The sequence below is a fragment of the Mobula birostris genome, chromosome 1 (genome assembly GCF_030028105.1).
Source record: "Mobula birostris isolate sMobBir1 chromosome 1, sMobBir1.hap1, whole genome shotgun sequence".
Lineage (NCBI taxonomy): Eukaryota > Metazoa > Chordata > Chondrichthyes > Myliobatiformes > Myliobatidae > Mobula > Mobula birostris.
In genome coordinates this window covers 54,158,099-54,179,962 of record NC_092370.1, presented here as the reverse complement: position 1 = coordinate 54,179,962, position 21,864 = coordinate 54,158,099, and the positions used below count along the sequence as shown (strand labels likewise).

Genomic DNA, 21,864 nt, shown 5'->3' with positions numbered 1-21,864 from the left:
TAATGAGCTATACTGTTTTCATTCAATATAATGAACACACTACTGGCTCTAAAATTTCCTGACCTATCATTTGCTGAATCATTATGCAAAATGAATTATTTATGAATAAGTACAAAATTAGTTGTCAGCACAAATACTTTTCTTCTCTTTTGACCACAGGGCAATTCTGTCAACATTTGAAACTACAGAGATCTTTTCTTTGTTTTCAATGCATGATAAATGGCTTTGTAGGTTCAATCCTAAGTTAAAGATTTTTAAAGTCAAGTTGCAGCAGCCACAAACAGCTTCAAAGTTCAAAGTACCTTTATTATCAATAATACAGTATACAACCTTGAGATTCATCTTGTTGTAGGCAGTTACAAAACAAAGAAACACAACAGAACTCATTCAAAGAAAAGCCCCACACTACAAGACCATCAAACAGCTAATTGTGAAAAAGAGAACAAATTATGCAAACAATAAAAAGTAAACAAAAAACATTAACCGTGAAGTCCCCAAAACTGAGTGCTGTGCCGATGTTAGTCTTCAACGCTCTGTTGATAGCTGCAGGCACAGCTGCAGAGTTAGTTCAGTGCTGAAACGCCCCAAACAAATTGCGCAAATAGTAAAAAAGCAAACAAAAAAAACAGAAGAAACATGAAATGCAGAGTTCCTGAAGTGAGTCCACAACTACAGGTCGCATTCAGCGTTGAGGCAAGCCTATCATGAAGACTAGTAGTTGCAGGCAACAGCTGCTCCCGAACCCGGCAGAGTAGGACCCAGGACTCCTGCATCTTCCGCCTGCTAGCATCAGCGAGAGAAATCAGTCAAACGGAGGGAGATGGCGCTGAACACCTGTTCATTTTCTGCTTTCATCCTCGACAATTTTAGTCTTACTCAATTCTTTAATCGGTGCAAAGTAACAGAGCTGCCCACAAGTTCACGTTCCACATTAGGAATCAACATTTGAAATCGACACTCGACATAAGCTTGAAATCCTTATCCCCATCAATAAATTCAGCCAATTAGAAACTTGCTTTTAAATAATCTCAGAAAGATTGCAAACTATTTAAATAAAGTACTATTGCTTTAGTATCTTTAAACAACTTTCTTTCAGATTTATAACTACTACAATTATTTTTCTAATTTCTGATCAAATGTCAGATTTAGTGCAGCATGATCACACATGCAATGAACTGTAAACAAAGAAACATAATTTCCTATCATCACATTTGTCATTTTGAGGATTGAAGTGGGAAAGTCAGCTGGTTGGTTGCTATCACATCTCTTATGCTGCTGAGAAAATATTCAAAGGAAGCTTCAATAAGAGTGAGGAAACAATTAAAAATGTGCTATACTATGAAAGGGTTTTATTGCTACTTCTGAATGGCAGGCGCATGAAGATGTTTAACATGGATATTCCGAAGACAGACAGAGATGAGAAACAGGTTTTTGTCCAATATCCAAAGCATAATGAGGAATGTCTCTAAATATTGACCTTTTTATCTATATTTCCATGAGGCATTTATAAAGTTTGATTATGTATTTTCACGGTGATTGCCCAAGGTAAGAAATCAAATGCCAAATCAGAATACATTTTTAAATGCCATGATTAAACTCTATCAAATAGTGACTGGTCAAATTATATATCAATAGTGATGATATGTGGCTGTGTTTAATCCTATATCTATGCTTCAATGAAATTTATACTTGTGAAGTAGCACTTCTCCAAAAAAAAATCATCTAATGGAACTCAAGATTGTTAACAGCATAATTTTTTAATACACAATAGCACCAACCATCCTGATGACTGTCTAGGTTCTGTGGACTATGCATTCTTTCTTCCAGGGTAGAGCTTTGGTCAGAGTTTATGCGATCGACTGACATCCATGTGGAGTCACTGAGTTCAAATTCTTCACTGCTCGACGATTGTTCATCCTGCTGAAACAAAAATGGATGATTTTCACTACCAAAAATACAACTTGTATTAAGAGATTCTTCTTCAGTTTAAATAAGATAATCTTATTATTGTTCAGGAGTATGACATTACTTATCTTAACTCAGTATTTTCATCTCTAATTAGCTTCACAATTCCTTCCTTCTATCTTGAAGAGTGAGACTGGGTAAACAATCAATACCTCACCACCCCCTAATGCTTTTCCAAAGACTTCACAGGTAAATCAGTAAGGAATAAAGCTAACACAGACACACACAAAATGTTCAAGATATTTGAGCTCCTGAAATTCTTGTCTCAATATACCAAAGTTACTGATCTATTGTGCTAAAAGATCATATTGTAAGTTTTGTTTCTATTAAAATTTAATTGCTGATACATGGTGATAGAATATATTATTCAATCTTTTTTGTATCAGGTTCTCTGATAACAATGGCCATGAAGGTCATGTGATAATTTTGCTTAAGGGCTTGAGTGCTTAGCTTGTAAATGGCCAAAATACCATTGATTACAATAGAAAATCATTTCTTTCATTTAAAAAAATGCTTCCCTAGCTGTGGTGCATTAGATGGTAACTACCCGAAAAATCAAACATTTTAAGCCTCCTGAAAGAGCCTGGGCCAAACTACTTTTGAGTTTTAGGAAGTTTGATGATATTTTGAGTATTAGTGTATTCTAATAAACTTCCCACAGCACAGGCATTACACCTTATCAAAAAATCCAGACCCTGATGGAAATGAGAACACAACTCAAATAGGATTCAATTAAGGTTAAATAGGGAATATGTGGAACCTCAATATCATTTTGTGCCAAGGAATTGCTGAAAATGTCAAGAAATTGACCAGAAGTTGCAGAAACAATTCTTCTCAACATTTATAAAAACTATAATGTAATTCGGTTTCTGCAAAGAATAACCAAAGTCTCTATCTGCATTGTATTCAATCTTTTCAATGTAATGCACAAACACCTCATCTTCCCTGAGGATTCAAAATGCCACAAAGTTAATGATTATTATAGGAGATATGCTGTCACAGTGACTCGGTTTTCTGACACTTAATGCAAAGTTGCTGCTGCAGATATACTGAATGACCCTGATGGCCAGGTGTCACACACCATTTTTATCCCTCACATCCAACTTAAAAATGTAGATATTCTCTTCTGGATTCATACTAAACAGAGGAAATGATTCAAGTATGTTCTCAAAGCCTCCTTGAAAAAAAAACAAAAAACAAAATCCCCACTGACTTAGAGTCCAAGAATCTGAGGAAAAAGGTGGGTGATCTTGTCGTACAGCTACAGATTGGCAGGTATGATATTGTGGCCATCACTGAGACGTGGCTAAATGTTGCATGTCCCTGGGATCTGAATGTCCAAGGATACACGGTGTATCGGAAGGATAGGAAAGTAGGCAGAGGGGGTGGCGTGGCTTTAAAGGTAAGAATCATTAGAATCAAGTATCAAATCATTAGAAAGAGGTGACACAGGTTTGGAAGGTGCAGAATCTTTATGGGTTGAGCTAAGAAATCGCAGGTGTAAAAGGACCCTGATGGCCTCCAACAGCTGCAGTAATGTGGACTACAAATTACAACAGGAAATAGAAAAGGCTTGTCAGAAGGGCATTATTATGATAATTGTGGGGGAGTTTAACATGCGAGTGGATTGGAAAAATCAGGTCGGCACTGGATCTCAAGAGAGAGAATTTGTAGAATGTCTGTGAGATGGCTTTTTAGAACAGCTTGTTGTTGAGTCCACTAGGGGATCGGCTGTACTGGATTGGGTATTGTGTAATGAACCGGAGGTGATTAGAGAGATTAAGGTGAAGGAACCCTTAGGAGGCAGTGATCATGACATGATTGAGTTCACTGTGTAATTTGAAAAAGAGAAGCCGAAATCTGATGTGTCGGTATTTCAGTGGAGTAAAGGAAATTATAGTGACGAGAGAGGAACTGGCCAAAGTTGACTGGAAGAGGACACTGGCGGGAAGGACGGCAGAGCAGCAGTGGCTGGAGTTTATGCGAGAAGTGAGGAAGGTGCAAGACAGGTATATTCCATAAAGAAGAAATTTTCAAATGGAAAAAGGATGCAACCGTGGCTGACAAGAGAAGTCAAAGCCAAAGTTAAAGCAAAGGAGAGGGCATACAAGGAGGCAAATGTTAGTGGGCAGACAGAGGATTGGGAAGTTTTTAAAAGCTTACAAAAGGAAACTAGAAACTATAGAAACCATACAAAAACTACAGCACAGAAACAGGCCTTTTGGCCCTTCTTGGTTGTGCCGAACTATTTTCTGCCTAGTCCCCCTGACCTGCACAGGGACAATATCCCTCCATACACCTCCCATCCATGTATCTGTCCAATTTATTCTTAAATGTTAAAAAAGAACCCGCATTTACCACCTCGTCTGGCAGCTTATTCCACACTCCCACCACTCTCTGTGTGAAGAAGCCTCCCCTAATGTTCCCTTTAAACTTTTCCCCCTTCACCCTTAACCCATGTCCTCTGGTTTTTTTCTCCCCTTTCCTCAGTGGAAAAAGGCTGCTTGCATTCACTCTATCTATACCCATCATAATTTTATATACCTCTATCAAATCTCCCCTCATTCTTCTATGCTCCAGGGAATAAAGTCCTAAACTATTCAACCTTTCTCTGTAACAGAGTTTCTCAAGTCCCAGCAACATCCTTATAAACCTTCTCCACACTCTTTCAATCTTATTAATATCCTTCCTGTAATTTGGTGACCAAAACTGAACACAATACTCCAGATTCGGCCTCACCAATGCCTTATACAACCTCATCATAACATTCCAGCTCTTATACTCAATACTTTGATTAATAAAGGCCAATGCACCAAAAGCTCTCTTTACGACCCTATCTACCTGTGACGCCACTTTTACGGAATTATGTATCTGTATTCCCAGATCCCTCTGTTCTACTGCACTCCTCAGTGCCTTACCATTTACCCTGTATGTTCTACCTTGGTTTGTCCTTCCAAAGTGCAATACCTCACACTTGTCTGTATTAAACTCCATCTGCCATTTTTTCAGCCTGTTTTTCCAGCTGGTCCAAATCCCTCTGCAAGCTTTGAAAACCTTCCTCACTGTCCATTACACCTCCAATCTTTGTATCATCAGCAAAATGCTGATCCAATTTACCACATTATCATCCAGATCATTGATATAGATGACAAATAACAATGGACCCAGCACTGATCCCTGTGGCACACCACTAGTCACAGGAAGGTCATTAAGAGGGAAACGAGGAACTACGAAAGGAAGCTAGTAAATAATATCAAAGAGGATACTAAAAGCTTTTTCAAGTATATAAAGACTAAAAGACAGGTGAGTGTAGATATAGAACTGATAGAAAATGATGCTGGAGAAATTGTAATGGGAGATAAGGAGATGGCAGATGAACTGAACAAGTATTTTGCATCAGTCTTCACTGAGGAAGACATCAGCAGTACACCAGACGCTCAAAGGTAGCAGGGAAGAGAAGTGCGTGCAGTCACAATTACGACAGAGAAAGTACTCAGGAAGCTGAATAGTCTAAAGGTAGATAAATCTCCCAGACCAGATGGAATGCACCCTCATATTCTGAAGGAAGTAGCTGTGGAGATTGCGGAGGCATTAGCGATGATCTTTCAAAAGTTGATAGATTCTGGCATGGTTCTGGAGGACCGGAATATTGCAAATGTCACTCCGCTATTTAAGAAGGGGGCAAGGAAGCGAAAAGGAAATTATAGACCTGTTAGCTTGACATCGGTGGTTAGGAAGTTGTTGGAGTCGATTGTCAAGGATGAGGTTACGGAGTACCTGGAGGCATATGATAAGGTAGGCAGAACTCAGCATGGTTTCCTTAAAGGAAAATCCTGCCTGACAAACCTATTACAATTTTTTGAGGAAATTACAAGTAGGCTAGACAAGGGAGATGCAGTGGATGTTGTATATTTGGATTTTCAGAAGGCCTTTGACAAAGTGCCACACATGAGGCTACTTAAAAAGATAACAGTCCATGAAATTACGGGAAAGTTACATACGTGGATAGGGTGTTGGCTGATTGGCAGGAAACAGGGAGTGGGAATAAAGGGATCCTATTCTGGTTGGCTGCCGGTTACCAGTGGTGTTCCAAAGGGGTCCGTGTTGGGGCTGCTTCTTTTTACATTGTACATCAACGATTTGGATTATGGAATAGATGGGTTTGCGGCTATGTTTGCTGATGATACGAAGATAGGTGGAGGGGCCGGTAGTGCTGAGGAAACAGAGAGTCTGCAGAGAGACTTGGATAGATTGGGAGAATGGGCAGAGAAGTGGTAAATGAAATACAATGTTGGAAAGTGTATAGTTATGCATTTTGGCAGAAGAAATAAATGGGCAGACGATTATTTAAATGGGGAGGGAATTTGAAGTTCTGAGATGCAACTTGACTTGGGAGTCCTCGTGCAGGATACCCTTAAGATTAACATCCAGGCTGAGTCGGTGGTGAAGGCAAATGCAATGTTGGCATTCATTTCTAAAGGAATATAGTATAGGAGCAGGGATGTGATGTTGAGGCTCTCTAAGGCGCTGGTGAGACCTCACTTGCAGTACTGTGTGCAGTTTTGGGCTCCTTATTTAAGAAAGAATGTGCTGACGTTGGAGAGGGTACAGAGAAGATTCACTGGAATGATTCCGGGAATGAGAGGGTTAACATACGAGGAACACTTGTCCACTCTTGGACTGTATTCCTTGGACTTTAGAAGAATGAGGGGTGACCTCATAGAAACATTTCGAATGTTGAAAGGCGTGGACAGAGTGGATGTGGCAAAGTTGTTTCCCATGATGGGGGAGTCTAGTACGAGAGGGCGTGACTTAAGGATTGAAGGGCACCCATTCAGAACAGAGATGTGAAGAAATTTTTTTAGCCAGAGTGTGGTGAATCTATGGAATGTGCTGCCAAGGGCGGCAGTGGAGGCCAAGTCATTGGGTGTACTTAAGGCAGAGATTGATAGGTATCTGAGTAGCCAGGGCATCAAAGGTTATGATGAGAAGGCGGGGGAGTGGGACTAAAAGGGCGAATGGATCAGCTCATGATAAAATGGCGGAGCAGACTCGATGGGCCGAATGGCCCACTTCTGCTGCTTTGTCTTATGCTCTTATGGTCTTATGAATCAGAGTCATTGAGTCGTTAAACATGAAACAGGCCCTCGGTCCTCTGTATCCATGCTGGCCTTCAACTTCAGTAATTCCATTTTTTTTAGCAATTGACTGGTAGCTTCCTCTGCCTTGGCACTTTAAGTGTTCATCTAAATACTTCTTAAATTGTTTTGAGTGTACCTCCCTACACCTCCAGCTTTGGGCCGTGTAGCATATATGTAAACTACTCTCTCTGTGAACACTTCCTCCTATAAAACTCCTTGAAATTTTTACTCCTTTAACTTAAACTACTGGCTCTGATTTACATGCCTTTCATAGTATATACCTCTGAGAATGGAAAAGTTTCAGACAACAACATCAATTCCCCTCATAATTTTTTATACCTCAATCGGGCTCTCCTTCAGCATTCTCCACTCAAAGACAAACAAACCCAGACTGTGTGGCTGTCTTTGTGGCTGAAATCTTCCGCCCAGTGCAAACACATCTTTCTTATAATGTGGTGACAGAAATGCACAGCTATGGCCCAATGTTTTCTTTATATACAGCTGTATCATTGCTCTTATATTCTGTGCCCTGCCTAATGAAGGAAAGTATCCAGCATGTCTGTTTAATCATCTTACCCATGTTTCTGCCTTCAGAGCTGCTTGATCATATACACCAAGATCCTTGGTTCCTGAGCACCTCCAAGCCATTTGGTCCAACATACCTACTCTGCCAGATCACAGCTGATGATTTTTCTTAAATCCAGTGCCACCCCATGTCACCTCATCCCATTAATAACTAAAAATCTAATGATCTCTTTCTTAAATCTGCTCAGCCATCATATCCCTCCTTGACTGAGAATTCAGAAGATTCCTTATCATCTGGATGATGAAAGTTCAGTTCATTTCTGGCTTGATTGGACAATCCTTTATTTTGAAACTTTGAACCCTGAATCTAGATATACCAGTGAACAGAAATAACATCCATACATTCACCTTCTCAAGCTTCCTAAGTATTTGTGCAGGTCAATAAAATCAATTCTCATTCTTCAGCAGTCAGCAGTCTACATAATTCTCTCTTGTACATCAAACCCACTACCCCATGAAAAAATTGAGTGAACCTTTTGCTGCACTCCATCAGTTATATATTTCTCCTTCCTCAGCTACAGAGACCTCTCTTGCACACAAGGTTCCAAGTCTTGATAATATAACTTGAACAAAACTTATTGCTCAGTAGTTACCTACTGAATGCAAGTAAGTTAGGGTTTGTATATTCAAAATGTCAAGTGAATTTTAATGGCATTGTGAGTAATAATTTCTGCTTACATCTGCAGTAAGAATAGGATATCTAATTGTATATGTGTCTTAAAAGTTACTTCATGTAGACTTATATCTGGCTTTCTTACCTCCTTTTTTAATTTCTTGAGACAATCTTCAACTTGTTCTGTGAACTAACATGCAGTTTTGATCCTGTGAGGATTCTACACTTTGGTTATTTGAAAAGTTTCTAGATTTTAGCCTGACATAGAATCTGCTGAAATCAAAATAACTGTAGAAGGTGGAAATGTAAGTTAAAACCAGAAAATGTTGGAAATATTCAGTTGATCAGACCACATTTGTAGGCAGAAAAACAGCTAATATTTCAGGTCAAAGATCTTTCATCAGAACAAGTCAATGTTTGTTGTATCTTAATTCCTTTACCATTATGTTTTATGCACCAGCTAATAAAGATAAGTAATCTGCATGTCTTCTTAACCTCAACACCTTCATGTCATTTGGCCCTCTATGTCTATCTGCTCTGCATCAGTGCACAACAGAAATGTTTTGAAATAAAATGTAGCCAGACTTGCTGAGAACTTCAAAAGTCTCCACTCAAAGCTGGTCAAAACTTCGTGAGCAATTGTGAGTGCAGAGCCATTGTAAGTGCCATTCCTCACTATTGAACATAAAATATTGAACATAAAATCTAAGCCATATCCCTGCTGCTGCAAAAGGGCATTCACATGCATTAATCTGTGCAACAGATCTCTGAGTGAAAAGCAGTGTTTACATTTCACTTTTTAATTATTGTGTACAGGAATACATGGCATCAAACCTAAACAAATCTTTGGTCAAAGATAGTGCACATGCCTTTGAATCAGGAAGTTGTAAGTATCACTGTATACAAAGTTCAAAGTCAAATGTATTATCAGAGTACATACATGTCAGCACATACAACCGAGATGTTTTTTTCTTTGTGGACATACTTAGCAAATCTATAGGACAGTAACAGTAAACTGTAAACATCAAGAACTGCAAACTAAACAAACTGCAAATGTAGATATAAATAAATAGCAATGAATAATGAGCATAAAGTAACAATATAACAGAGTCCTTAAATAAGTATAGTTATCCCCTTTTGTTCAAGAGCCTGATGGTTGAAGAGAAGTAACTGCTCTTCAACCTGGTGGTACAAGTCCTGTACCTTCTATCTGATGGCAGCAGCAAGAAGAATGCATGGCCTGTGGTGAGGATCTTTGATGATGGATGCTGCCTTTTCTGCGGCAATGTTTCATGTCAATTTGCTTAATGGTTGGAAGGGTTTTACCTGTGATATACTGGGCCGAATCCACTACCTTTTGTAGGAATTTCCGCTCAAAGACACCTGGAGTATTGTGTGCAGTTTTGGTCCCCTAATCTGAGGAAAGACATCCTTGCCATAGAGGGAGTACAAAGAAGGTTCACCAGATTGATTCCTGGGATGGCAGGACTTTCATATGAAGAAAGACTGGATGAACTGGGCTTGTACTCGTTGGAATTTAGAAGATTGAGGGGGGATCTGATTGAAACGTATAAAATCCTAAAGGGATTGGACAGGCTAGATGCAGGAAGATTGTTCCCGATGTTGGGGAAGTCCAGAACGAGGGGTCACAGTTTGAGGATAAAGGGGAAGCCTTTTAGGACTGAGATTAGGAAAAACTTCTTCACATAGAGAGTGGTGAATCTGTGGAATCCTCTGCCACAGGAAACAGTTGAGGCCAGTTCATTGGCTATATTTAAGAGGGAGTTAGATATGGCCCTTGTGGCTATGGAGATCAGGGGGTATGGAGGGAAGGCTGGTGCAGGGTTCTGAGTTGGATGATCAGCCATGATCATAATAAATGGCGGTGCAGGCTCGCAGGGCCGAATGGCCTACTCCTGCACCTAATTTCTATGTTTCTATGTTTCTATGAGTTCCCACAACAGGTCGTGACGCAGCCAGTGAGCACACTTTCCATACACATCTATAGAAGCTTTCCAAGGTTTTCGATGACATGCCGAACCACTGCAGACTCCTGAGGAAGTAGAGGCACTGTTGTGCTTTCTTCACAATAATATTTATACGATGAGTCCACGGCAGGTGAGATAGTGACACCCATGAGTTTGAAGTTACTGAGCCTCTCCATCTCTGATCCTCCAATGATGAACCTCTGGTTTCCCTCTCCTGAAGTCTACAATCAGTTCCTTCTTCTTATTGACATTGTGTGAGAGGTTGTTCCTATCACACCACTCAGACAGGTTTTCAGTCTCCCTCCTGTATGCTGATTCATCACCCCCTTTGACACAGCCCACAACAGTGGTGTCGTCAGCAAACTTGTACATGATGTTGGAGCTGTACTTAGCCACACAGTCGTAGGTGTAAAGCGAGTAGAGCAGAGGGCGAAGCACACATCCCTGCGGTGCTCCTGTGCTGATGGGAGAATGTGGAGGAGATGCTTTTGCCAATCTGAACTGACTGGAGTTCTACAAGTGAGGAAATCCAGAATCCAATTGCACATGGGGGTATTGAGGCCCAGGTCTTAGAGTTTACTGATTAGTTTTGAGGGGATGATGATGTTAAATACCAAGCTGTAATCAATAAAGAGCATCCAGATGTATGCATCATTGATGTCCAGATGTTCCACAGTTGTGTGACGAGCCAACAAAATAGCATCTGCTATAGACCTTTTGTTTCAGTAGGCAAATTGGAGTGGATCCAAGTCGCCATTCAGACAGGAGTTGATATGCTTCAACATCAGCCTCTCAAAACATTTCAGCACTGTGGATGTGAGTGCCACTGGGCGATAGTCATTTAGACAGGTTACCATGCTCTTCTTAGTAAATTGAAGCCTACTTGAAGCACTACATTTCAGTACTAATTCCAGGCTGAAACTCCAAAGTATTATCTAAGTGGCAGTACTTATAGGATGTATTGCAAGGTTCTCTCTCAGTTTGACTTAAAAGATCCCAAGGCACTACTAAATTTAAGATCACTGTGAGATCCATTATCGTCTTAAAATGGGCCATTTCATCACAATGCCATTTGACTAACTAGCCTGAAGGTCTTTGGTCATCTTATCATATTTCTATAGACATATATATTCATAGAAATAAGAACCCTCAAATGTCAGAGCCGGGGTTGGCTGCAAACAAGGAAAATTATTAACTGACTGAATCTGCAGTTGAGCAATCAGAAGATTACATAGGAAAGAAAAACAGAAGGCAGAGAGAAAATGTAGGAGAATGGATATCAAATTATAAGGCCTTCCACTGCTGACAAACATTACATCCTTAGAGCAGATACTGACAAATCTTACATAGATTTCATATAAATCAGATAATCTGGGATCACGTCTTTCATTACTGGAGGGAAGGCAAAGGAAATCGGTGGCTTATTCAAGGTGTTGATACACACTGACCCCTCACTTTAACCTATTTTTCTAGACTGGCCTAATTTGATCACTGCCCACTAGACTTTAAAAATTAACTACAATGATAGTGACAGAGTAAGTTTCAGAAGTGAATTACAAGCTACCTTAATACAAAACAACAATGATCATGTTTGCACTTCATTGGATTTAACAGTTATGTCTGAAAAATGGTGCGGTAGAATAGACTAAGGCACATAAAAAAAGTTATAGTCTTGACAAACATAACTTATCAACCTGATAAATCAGACTGATAAATCCTTTTATCTCTCCACTGAAATGTTCCTTTTCAACAGTCCTGATAGTTTTAAAAGCAATTATGTCCACAGTTCAGTTGTTACATTTAGTGATACCTAGATTGTCAGATTTATTGATATAAATTTTCTATTAAATGTAGCATCCCTATATTGCTGTAATAAGCTACAAATTGCTTGCATTCACACACAGCCGAATGTTTTCAACATATTGTATTTTATTGTAAAACACTGATTAGTTTCTCAAGATAAACTTCAGCTCTGCAATCTTTATGTTATTGGTCTTAGTTACCAATGATATGTAATGATTAGATTTTGTTAATTAAGTTCTAATTTCTGGATCTTGACTCCTATTCAAAATTGCCATTAAACACTACATCTTCTGAACCAACAAGCATCTTAAACCTTAATATCTAACCTGCCTGCCTCTTTTCCTCCTAAAGGGTCCAAATGTCAATACTGTTGGCCTCACTCTTCCTTGCTGAACTATTGCTTGTCATGACTACCTATGTTTGCCAGAGCCCAATTCACTGAAAAAATTGAGCAGGCTTTATCTGACCCTGGCCTGACCTTTTAAACCATGTAATGGCTCCTCCTGACAATAGTTCAACTATTTTACAGATTATTTTAAGAATCAGCATTAGCTAATTGTTTATTGCTTAATATGCCTCCTAATTTACTGCTTTTTATGTATTTAATAAGTTTCAGCTACAAGATTACATTAAAATCCAAACGCATTTGTTAACAACATAGACAGCAAAAGAATATATTCAAGAGACATATTGGAAAATGTGGACATATGCACAAAACAGTGAATCACAAAGTATATCCAGAAATAGTGTACTGAGAGTTCTGTTACCATCATTCACATGGCTTCAGTTCCTGAACAAATCCAATGACATTCACCGAACTGAGCAAGAGAGTCAACAGTTGGCTTTGGGGGAGAGGATTTTAGTTATCATTCGTTACTACAGTATTTCAACATCTTGGAATGCACTGAAAGAACATATTCAAAAAGAGATTTTGGTCCTTCACAGTTCTGGGGATATTCCTTGTTCATAGCAGAATTATAAAAAACAAGTTCTGTAGTGTGATATCATTCAGGAGCAGGGGCTAAGATTTGGAATCATGTGGGAACATCCCTAACTCTGATGTCAATATAGAAAGAGTTCCTGAGGATTAACAGGACTTGTTGGGAGAGGAGTGGGGACAATGGGTGGATGTCATTCAGATACGGCTCACTGAAGGATTTCTTCTGTTAGCAGTAACAAGAAGCAGAAAGTACCTGCAATTCATTGGTAAACTTTAAGATCTCTGCTATATTTTCAGTATATATTTTTATGGTTAAAACCTTTATTAACACATTCTTATACCATTCAGTTTGTCTCTGGGCCCAAGGAAGTTCATATAATTATAATATTTATAGTTTGAAGTAACAAAAAGTAATTAGAAGTAACTGTTCTGATTTCTTTCAAAACTATGTTTATTTGTATCACAAGAACTCAACACAGAACAAGGAAAGTCAGTAGCAAGGTGCAATATGGTGTAAAATTCACAATAGCAAGCTAGCAGCTCATTTTACATCTCCCTGTTATTGGCAGCACACCAAACAAGATGCAGTTCCAGTGCCATGCAGGAACAGTGCGTCAAAATAATGAAACTCAAGGACAGAGTAAATTTGTCAGCTACTTGTTCATTATGTAGGCAAACTGGCAGTGCCGATCAGTACTTTGGCATACAAGAAGCACAAGTCAGTAGGAGATTTGTGAAAATGTTTAATGAAGAAGAACTTAATGAAGCAAAGGGGAAATAACCCTAAGTTTAAATTTTATATTTAGGTGTTTAAATTGTAACAAGTGCAAATAATTCACAGGAGCTGATTAACAATCAAAGCATACAATTTGAAATCACTGTGCAGATTGCAAATATGAACTACTATAACAAAAAATTTATAATTGAATATTAGTTCAAGAACTAAAAAGGCTGAAGATTGTGATAAAACACATCAGACTCTATGATGTGTTAAGGCCCCCGATGAAAAATCTTGACCTGCTGAGTTCCTCCAGCATTTCCTATGTGTCTCTCCAGATTTGCAGCATCTGCAGAATCTCTTATGTTCAGGTTATTTAATAACCTTTGTGGAAGAAAACTTGCCTGCCCTTTTCTGCATGTTAGTTGTTTTGTTCCCAAGCCTACTTTTAAATTTGCCATCCAACTCTATTTCACTGGGCTAACATAACCCATGAGAATGCTTTAAGAATGCAATTGATTTTTATTAGTCTCTTCTCAGTCCAATCATGGATATTGTTTTTTGCTTATTTGTATTGTTTCCTATATGTTATTAACTATTTTGGAAAATGAAAATAATAAACAGAAAAACTAGCTGGTCATTCTTTGAAAATATTAACTTTTTCCACTGTTTAGATTTTTCTTTAAATAATTTTTAAAAAATGAAAATTAACAGAAATAAATGCTGATAAAAACGCTCCGAAATTGCAAAAGGCTACAAAGCACATAAAATAGTTCACCATCAATCAACTGATTTCCACATAGAGTTCCCTTCCAGTTAAAGGATTGCAGTTCTAAAATAAGGTCATATATGAAATTGCACCAGTCTTACAAGACTACATTATGAAATAATTATTTTCTTAAAGCACCGTAGTAAAATATATGGAAATCTTAGCTTACAATCTCATATCAAAAAGCATTTTTCAGGACCACTGATGAGAAATTGCCACCCATGACAAGTATAAATCAGTACTATAGATATATATTCATTCTGAGTGTTTGCCTCATCCGGTGAAAACCATCAGCAATCATGGCAGAAGCAAAGCAAGTTTCAAGAAAAACAGTAGCTTCCTCCCATGCTTTTCATATTTATTTGTGACATAGTTACTGAAGTTGAATACTTAGTCAGCTGAGAGAATTCATAATCTCAAAACAAAACTCAAGAAAAGGTGAAAGGTCAAGCTAAAAAATAGCTGTGACTGAAGACATCAAAAAATTCAGGAAAAAGTAATCAAGGTTGAGATTGGATTAAATAAAAAGTTACGAGGAAATGGAAGTGATGTGAGAGGCAGAAGGTTCTAAAGCTTTGAGGTCCAAACATTAAACTTTGACTGTTTGAACAGAATAGCAACACAGCAAAGAAATGTAGGCACATTGTAGTTTTGGAGCTGAGAAGGGGCAAATGAAAAGTGAAAACCTGAAATCCCCAAAGCTTATTGTTCAGTTATTTCATTATACAGGTCACCTTCTTTTCAAATAACAAACAAGAGAAAGTCTGCAGAGGCTGGAAATCCAAGCAAAACACACAACATGCTGTAGGAACTCAGCAAGTCTGTGTTGCTGAGTTCCTCCAGCATTTTGTGTGTGTTGTTCTTCTCATATAATTTTTTTAAATTCTCTACATTGGTTAAGTCTTTACAGTGTGTGAAATTGGGCTCTCTTCTGATCTTGAAGTAACTACCCACAGGCTTCAAGAACTGTAAACTTCTACCCTGCCAATACAAGTTAATATCAGATGACAATTGTCAGGATGGCATTCAGCTGACCAACGTGTTCATCAGACTGACAAGCCAAGAAATTAAACACTTGTTATATAATATTTTACACGGTGAAATAAAATCTGGAGAATACATATGGAATAAGCCAGAATATGATTATAGACCGTTTAAGAAAATCACTAAACTCGGAAATAATCATTGGGAGGGAAAACAATTCCACGCATAAAGTTAGTTCTTTATGCACAGAGAATCTGTTTAGTAGTAACAACGATGCAAATAGCCGTTAGAAAATTCAGTTGCACCTTATTCACTTCATTTGGGGTTTAATTTACAACAGGAACATTGCATACCAAGTTGAATTTCACTGCTCATCTCTGAATCCCTGTGTTAAGATCGCAACAGCGCACCCGATGGAAGAATTAGGTTTTATCAACTTCTTCAGACGAGTGTAAATGCACTAAACCACCGTCGTTCTCACAGTGTGAGAAAATGTGTTATTACAACTGGTAATTTAATATTTCCCGTAACATTACTCAACGATGGCCAGATTTCGGGTTTGGAATTTTAATTATTATTTTTATGCGGCATTATTCAGAGTTCTGGTATCTTTCTACTAGTTTCAATCAGGCACTGACAACTGAGTGGTTCCTGAAATTACAGCCAAAAGGGTAGTGAATAGAAATTTCCTTAACTATTCATGATGAAAACTTTTTTTATGTCTGCAGGATCTTTCCAGTTACTGATTACTTACAGTTTTCGATGTTATCACCATAATACAAGTAAGAAGATTTATGGCTCACACAATAAGAAAGACTCGTAGTTTAATTTCGCTTTCCTTTGCAAAGCACATTACGATATTACATTACAATTCTAGTTTGGAAGTACATTTTAATTGTTTATTCATGATTTTAAAAACTTATAAAAGAATTCGCATTTTAAAATCACAAATCCACTGCCTCCTATTGCAATACTATTGTATCTAAACATATAAACGGAATTTAAGTTTCCTAGTACAAATACAGCTCTTCTTAACACTGTTTCAAATTACCGAATATTTAGTTTTTAAATAATGAAACTGAGGTCGAGAAATAACCGAATCGATCAGCTCTGCGGTATCGCTGATTACTTGACACCGTTTAATTATTATTACTCCAATTTCATTATCAACATTCAAACACCAGATCCACCTTTAACTGTCCTCGATCGAAAGCAACAACCCTCCTTCACGCCTTACACGAAAACATATCGTCAAAATACAAAGAAAGCAAAAGCAGCGACAGACTCAAAACGTACATCTTACTTCTTGCAGGAGGACGTCGTTCCCAAATAATGCATTGTATCAATCCTGAAAGAGTAAAGGCTGGTTTCTGATAGAGATAAAAGATACAGTGTGTTCACTTTCACTGCATCAGTGTGCGTGACAGGCACGGGGGAGGGGAGAGCTGGTGACATCAGTGCTCGGTGACGCTAACCTTCTCCTTCAAAGTGAAAGAGCAAGACACTGAAGCAACCATCAGTAAAGGCGTTCCTGAATCTGCTTACAATAACAGCTACAGCCACCGCCGCAGCGGACCCAATTATAAGCCGAAAAGAGTTAATAATTTCCCAGATCAACGTATTAGCACCACAATACCGCTATGCAACGTAAGTGCACATATTTATGTAACAAAAACATTTCCAACAATTTCAGTAATTCTACAGTCAAATCGTCCGCATTGTAAATACTACAGTACAAAATCGATTAAGATGGTTCGTAAGAATATAAAGCAGAAATTGATGTGTACAATTAGTGCCATTAATCATTCATCCTCATTTACATTTCTCAGTGTCAAAAATTGTGATTTAGAGCTATATTATCTGAACCTCTTTTTTTAAAACAGGAAAATACTTAAAAATATGCAGTTGAAAACAACCTAGTTCAAGAATGTAACTGGTTAAAGTTTCTTTTAAAAATTCTAAAGAACTACACAAGAGTTAATCTGTCTGATATGGTTATAATTTCCCCTACATTGGTAATGTTATAAGTTACACCTGCATTGGTCTGTTCTTGGCACTGATGACAACATGATTGAACCTGTTTATCAATGAACAGCAAAGAATGCTGGTTAAGGTTAAGCAGCAACACCTATGTTGCCGATTTCCTTTCAGAAGGGAGGTAAATGGTAGGATTTTCAATATAAACACCCAGCTTCACTTGTATTAAAAACACAGAAAGGTTAATTTCCACATTTGTTTCTATTGTACTAAATCAGCCACCTGATTAGCATCAAGCTTTGACTATTCTAATGTCAATAACTTTATAAGGGCAAAAGAGTGCATAAGGGAGGTTGCTTTTTTGGTACAGAGGAGACTGAGTGAGGACTTAATCAAGGTGAATAAAATTATTGTGTCTAGATAAAAAAAAATGTAGGAAGGGCCTATTTCCCTTAGCAGAAGAATGAAAACAAAACAGCGGGTCTAGATTTAAAACAAGTAGTAAAGAGGTAATGAAGATTCTTTTACTGGGTACATCGAATATGGAAGGGATTGGGAAACATTGCTGCCTGATGGAATAATAGAAGCAAAAATCCTCTTGGCATTTAAAAAGTACTTGTATGTGTACTTGAAGAGTGGTAACCTGCAGTGTTAGGGACCTAGTACTCTACTTTGGGTGCAGTAAAATTCTTTTAATATGGCATGCTCAAGGCTTTGGTGATAGCAGACTAGCAGATTTTTCAGACTATTTGATGCTGTTTCATAAATATTTGGATACATTTCAGTTGACTCAGTAACATTACCTAGTAAGTGTAAAGGGAGGAAGAGAAACACAACCGGGTAAATTTGGTAAGCTTTTATTGCAGTTTGAAACTCAAACCATGCAATTTTCTAAAACCAAGAGTGGTTTTACTATTATAAAAAAAAAAGGACCAAGAGATTAAAACATGCTGGCTGTGAAGATTACACAAAAGATATATAACTTTTTAGTAATAGGAAGGGAAGGAATCTTTTGGTTAGTTGGTATATAGACATTTGAAGGAAGTAGAAGAATGTAGCACACTATGGGAAAGCAAAAGAAAGGTGGTCTCTGTACATATGGAGCATTGGTGTGAGAAAATTATTTTAATTGGTTTTGGGCATATTCAGTTTATTTAATTAAGTTAATAGTCAATAAATCAGTTAAAATTTAAATTATATTTCAAAATGATAACCTAAACAAAATTCCAATGCCTGTGTTTTAATTGCTATTAGTTTGGTTAATGGTAGGCAAGGAAACAAGCTAGTTTCAAACAGAACAAATGTAGTGATTTATTAGTTATATGCATGAGGGACAATATTGTCAAAACTGCTTCAGTTATTTAAATCTAATAAGATCCATTATGTTTAAGAGTTGAAGCTTAATTTAATTCATGTAACATGCTTGATGAAATATGAACATAATTTTCCCTTTTCCCTTTACCCCCATAGCTATGATACATCACCAAAAGTGCACAGCACCTGGAAGAACTTCAGCTTAATCAAATACACTTATAGATTAGCTATGAGGAAATTAGTGCAGCATTTAAAGGAATTTTTTTGACCGAAGACTGAAACAGTAAGATCCTTGACTTCTCCATCTTTTAAAGATTCTTCAATTTTGTAGTTTGATAGACTTTACATCTTTTGTAATATTTTAGGTTGATTTGCTCTATTAATTTTGTGCTGACAGCTAAACAAGTATTCTCTTCCATACAGCAGTAAGTCTGGAAGAAGTTATGCTGCTTCAGTAGACAGCACATTTGAGGTTGCAGTTGGAGAAAGGAGTGACTAATAAACATCCCTGCTTCACCTGGAGGGTCACGATGATGGCTTGGTCTTAATTGCAAATGATAATAATTTCCTAAACAGAGGTATTAAGGCAAAATGATCTACAATTCATTGGTTTCATTCTTGAATCTCTCAAACAATGGGATTATATATCAATTACCAATCAAAAGGCACAACTACCAATTACCAGAACTTAATCACATTGTTCTGCAATGTTCTGTTTTACACCTTACAAAGCCCAAACCATCTAGTCCTGTAAACTTTTGTGGCATTTTATTCTTTATTGCTGTTATTATACTATCATTAATTTTAGCAAGTCACTATCCCCAATTTAAATAGTTTCTTGGATACCATCATATGTTATAATTCCTGAGGTCCATACTTTGCTACTTTCAATTATCTACCCCCATTATCTGTTTTGAAGAGACCTGCTTTGTTGCTGACAACCTTCTTTTCCCAAATATTATAAAAAAATTGTGTTGTTTTTGAAATTCTGTGGAAGGTTATTTTCATACTCTTTTAATTTTTGACTGTTTCCTTTAACTCTGCTTTTCACCTCTTTCAGTTACTGGTATCTGCACTTGCCTTTTTATATGACTTCACTTTTATGTTACTCCTTACTTGAAGAAAATAAGACCATAAGACTTAGGAGCAGAATTAGGCCATTCCATCGTGGCAGATTTATTATCCCTCTCAACTCCATTCTCCATAACCTTCCCCATAACCTTTGACGCCCTGGCTAACCAAGAACCTATCAACCTCCACTTCAAATATACCCAATGACCTCGCCTCTACAGCCATCTATGGCAATGAATTCCACAGATTCACTACCCTCTAACTAAAAAAATCCCCCCTCATCTCTTTCCTAAATGAGCATTCCTCTATTCCAAGGCTGTGTTCTCTGGTGCAAGCACAAGCAAAAGAAAATCTGCAGATGTTGGAAATTAAAGCGACACACTCAAAATGCTGGAGGAACTCAGCAAGCCAGGCAGCATCTATGGAAAAGAGTACAGTCGACATTTTGGGCCAAAACCCTTCATCAGGACTGGAGAAAAAAAGATGAGTAGTCAGGAGTTAGAAGGTGGGGCGGGGGGAAGAAACACAAGGTGATAAGTGAACACACACACAAAATGCTTCCTTCCTTCCTAGCGTGTCGCACCAGACAGTCAGCCATTCTTGTCTGGCGTGTAGTATCAGGATTGGTCTCCTTTTGATTTAACCGGGTCACGATACGAATGTTCCTGACTCGACCCTTGTTTTGTTTTTTTAGAAGGCCGCATGGCTAGCGCGATGCTCAACCTGGCACGGATAGAAAGCGTGCTCGGGGGGTGGCCCGACTTGGATTCGAACTCGGGAGCCTTTGCTCCAAAGTCCGGCACTGATGGCGCTGCATCACCAGCCGGCCACACACAAAAGGCTGGAGGAACTCAACAATGGCAAACTTTGCAACAAAGCCATCAATTTCAATCATCCAAATCATTAACATATAACGTAAAAAGAATTGGTCCCATCACAAACCCCAATGGAACACCACTGGTCAGCAGCAGCCAACTAGAGAAGACTCCCTTTATTCCCACTCTTTGCCGCCTGCCAGTCATCACTGTTTTATCCATACTAGAATCTTCCCTGTAATACCATGGGCTCGTAGCTTGTTAAGCAGCCTCATTCAAAGATTCAAGATTCAAAGATTCAAAAAACTTTTTTGTCATTCTAACCATACAACAGCTCTGCAGAGCAGAATGAGACAGCGTTTCTCAGGGGCACCTTCATGTCGGGCACCTTGTCAAAAGTCTTCTGAAAAATCCAAATACACAACATTAAACAATTCTCCTTTGTCTATCCTGCTTGGCATTTCCTCAAAGAATTCCAATAGATTTGTCAGGCAAGAATTTAGCTTGAGGAAACCATGCTGGCAACGACCTATTTTATCCTGTAACTCCAAGTACCCTGAAACTACAGCATTAACAATCAATTCCAACATCCTCCCAACCACTGAGGTCAGACTAACTGGCATATAATTTCCTTTCTTCTGCCCCTCTCCCTTCTTGAAGAGTGGAGTGACATTTGCAATTTTCCAGTCTTCTAGAACCACTCCAGAATCTAGTGATTCTTGAAAGGTCATTACTAATACCTCCATAATCTCTTCGGCCACCACTTTCAGAACCCTGGGGTGTAGACCATTTGGTCCAGGCGACTTAAAGAGCCTATAAAAGGTATTCACCCCCCCTTGGAAGTTTTCATTTTATTGTTTTATAACATTGAATCACAGTGGATTTAATTTGCTTTTTTGACACTGATCAACTCTTTTGTGTCAAAGTGAAAACAGATCTCTACAAAACGATCTAAATTAATTACAAATATAAGACACAAAAAATTGATTGCATAAGTATTCACCCACCTTTAATATGACACACCAAATCATCACTGGTGCAGCCCATTGGTCCTAGAAGTCACATAATTAGTTAAATGGAGATCTGATTTTGGAGACCTGTGTGCAGTCAAGGTGTTTCAATTGATTGTAGTAAAAATACAACTGTATCTGAAAGATCCAACTACTGGTGAGTCAGTATCC

General features: G+C 38.1%; 1 protein-coding gene across 4 annotated transcripts in view; it reads right to left on the bottom strand.

The window, feature by feature from the left end:
- Positions 1 to 21,864, bottom strand: part of LOC140198123 (nucleolar protein 4-like) — a 322,379-nt gene that overhangs the window by 191,321 nt on the left and 109,194 nt on the right. For 2 of the 4 annotated variants that reach the window (XM_072259187.1, XM_072259335.1), the window contains exon 6: positions 1,779 to 1,920. In XM_072259187.1, the coding sequence (XP_072115288.1) occupies positions 1,779 to 1,920 (142 nt within the window). The remainder of the gene's footprint in view (positions 1 to 1,778; positions 1,921 to 21,864) is intronic. The other 2 variants (XM_072259109.1, XM_072259269.1) reach the window with 1 other exon arrangement.